This window comes from Spermophilus citellus (assembly GCF_964194105.1).
Source record: "Spermophilus citellus genome assembly, chromosome: 1".
In the NCBI taxonomy this organism is placed as follows: Eukaryota; Metazoa; Chordata; class Mammalia; order Rodentia; family Sciuridae; genus Spermophilus; species Spermophilus citellus.
In genome coordinates this window covers 41016505-41019218 of record NC_138182.1, presented here as the reverse complement: position 1 = coordinate 41019218, position 2714 = coordinate 41016505, and the positions used below count along the sequence as shown (strand labels likewise).

At 52.2% G+C, this 2714-nt stretch overlaps 1 protein-coding gene across 1 annotated transcript; it reads left to right on the top strand.

Moving 5' to 3' along the window:
* Window positions 1-257: 257 nt before the first annotated feature.
* Window positions 258-1664, top strand: LOC308648603 (sperm motility kinase Z-like; the record flags this gene model as incomplete). Its single annotated transcript, XM_081293421.1, has 1 exon — window positions 258-1664. The coding sequence occupies one exon, from the start codon at window positions 258-260 to the stop codon at window positions 1662-1664; it is 1407 nt and encodes a 468-aa protein (XP_081149547.1).
* Window positions 1665-2714: the final 1050 nt, after the last annotated feature.

The following is a 2714-nucleotide window of genomic DNA, read 5'->3' as shown; positions in this document are numbered from 1 at the left end:
TCAATCCCCGGGTATATAACAGAGTGACTGAGGCTGGGTTTTTGTCCATAAGTACAGGAAGCTCTTGGTGGTGACCTGTCGGACTCCCAGCTAGTTAGTGCGTTTGGTGGTTGGCGGTTGGTGGTTGTGGTCTTTGGCGATTGGTTCTTTGATTTGGGTTTTTTGTTTTGTCTTGTTTTGTTTTTTGATTTTGGTTTGTTGTTTTAGTTTCTTATTTTGTTTTTAGCTAGCATCCTTAGTTGGTGTTCCTGCTTAGGATGCATAGTAAGAGTAGTGAGTCTAGTGTAGTGCCACAGTGGCCTGGCTCCTTCCAGGAGAAGGCCTTCACAGACCATTACCAGGTCTTGAAGGACATTGGGCATGGGGCATTTGGTAAGGTGATCCTAGCCCGCCATCTGCGCACTGGGGCCGAGGTGGCGGTGAAAATCCTGCCAAGGAGACTTTGGAGAAGTTTGACCTGCCCTGAAAAACTGGCGATGAAGACCCTGAACCACCCGAATGTGATCCACCTCTTTCAGGTTATTGAAACCCACCAATATGTCTACCTGGTGATGGAGCATGGAGGCAGGGGATCGCTCTTTGACTTCATCCCACCTGGGGGCATGCAGGAGGAGGAGGAGGCCCGGAGACTCTTCAGACAGATCACCTGTGCGGTGTGCTACTGCCACAAGATGCACATCTTGCATGGAGACCTGAAGCCCGAGAACATTGTGCTGGATGCCGGAGGCAACATCCGAATCATCGACTTTGGCTTAAGCACCATTCTCCAGCCTGGGCAAGAATGGAACAGAGCCTGGGGCCCTCTGGAGGGCCCCACAGTGGACACCTGGCAACTGGGTGTCATTTTGTACTTTATATTGACAGGGAACTGCCCAAGTAACATCTACCAATCTGAGTTGGAATTTCCCCAGCACATGTCCCCTGAAGCACAAAGGCTCATCAGGAAAATCCTGGCAAAGAACCGAAGAGCAAGCCCCTCGGCAGAGGAAATCTTGGCAGACCCGTGGCTGAATCAGGGTGAGGAGAAGGCATCTTACCATGATGGGCCCCTCCCCAACCTCTCAGACCCCATTGTACTGACAATGCTGTTCGACATGGGGTACGACCCTTACAGTATCTGGGTGTCACTGTCCCAGAAAAAGTTTGATGATGTGATGGCTTCCTATCTCATAATCCAGCAGCAGATAAGCCAGGGGGCAGGCTGCATGGAGCCTGTGAGAAGGGATCCTTCCATTTTCCCTGCCCTCCCCCAGAGGAGGGCGAGTGAGCCTGCCCTTCACACCTTCCCCTTGCCCTGTGAGCATCATCAACCTCAGGAGGCCAAGGAGTCAGGGCAGAAGGGCTTCAGAAGGGCCAGCTGGCCTGCCATTAGTCTCCGCTTCCTGCATGAGAAGCCCCCCACTCCCAGGCTAGCCTCCCAGCATCACTCTGTGTCCGACTCACCCCAACCCTACCCATCAACAACAGACAGCCAAGTCTCCCAAGATGCCACCACAGGGCGTCCCCAGGGCCACAGGAAGGGTTGGAAGCGGGTGAGGCGGAGGATCGCTGCCTGCTTGCGCAGACTGTGCTGTTGCACACCCTCATGTGATGGCGAAAACGAGGCTCCTACACCAGGAGAGCAGAAACCTGCTAGGTTCACAAATCGGGTGGTTCCTACATAAATGGACAGTTCAGATGGACCAAACGAAGAAACAGCCAGCCAGAGGACTCTCTACTCCGTGGATGCTGTTGTCACTACATGACCATTGGTCACCTGGACTCCAAGAGCTGCAGGACTGAGATGTGTACTGGCTGGGCTTCTCCACATGGGGTCCAGCCAGGAGCACACCTGGATCTACCTGGACATCAGGTGTCCCCTGCCCCACCTACCAGAGTCATCAGATGAGACTGTTTTCCTGGGACCCTTCTCCTGCCCTGCTCTTCTCTGTCCTTTCTCCCATACTCCTGGGATGGCAGAGATATTTCTTAATAAATTTGTTTTTTCTCAAATTGCATAGTCAAATTGATGTTCCAAAGATTAAAAAAAGAAGGGCTGATGTCAAAAAGTGGGGACAGGGGGTTTCCAAGTGGGGCAAGAGCCCACCAGGCATCCATTCCAAGGCCTGGACCACTGTGCCTATTCAATGTAGATAAATCTACTCACTTTGAGCCAGTGTAGAGGAGGACTCACTCACCTCAGCCATCAGACAGGGGAACTTGCTTGGCTTTAGCAGTGTAGATGGGGACTCAGTTACCTTAGTGTAGACGGTCTCCAGTGTAGATGTGTACTCACTTGCTTTGACCCAGTGCCTTCGAGATTTGCTCCCCTTAACCCAGTTGAATGGGGATTTTTCCTTAGATCCAGTGTAGACATGAGTTTGAGTTCATGTCCTTTGGCAGAAGGAATCCCTTCCTGAGGTGTGTGGAGAAGATGGGTGGGTGGCAACTGTTGGAGAAATCACATCTGAGAAGGCATAGGAGACCCCAGAGAGTTCTATATGCCTTCATACTGTTTGCTAGGAAGTCAGAGGGGGCCAGGGGTTAGGGGTGGGCCTTCCTGCAGCAGTGACTGTGTGCCTCACCACCTGCCATGCTGCCTCGTCACCCAAATCCTCCTCATGGCCCCTGCTGGAGGTAGCAGAGAAGGGAACACATGGGGTCTGGGGAGTGCAGATGACAGGCCATCTTATGGCTGCTATTTATATAAAAGCCAAGTGTATCCACGTGGAATT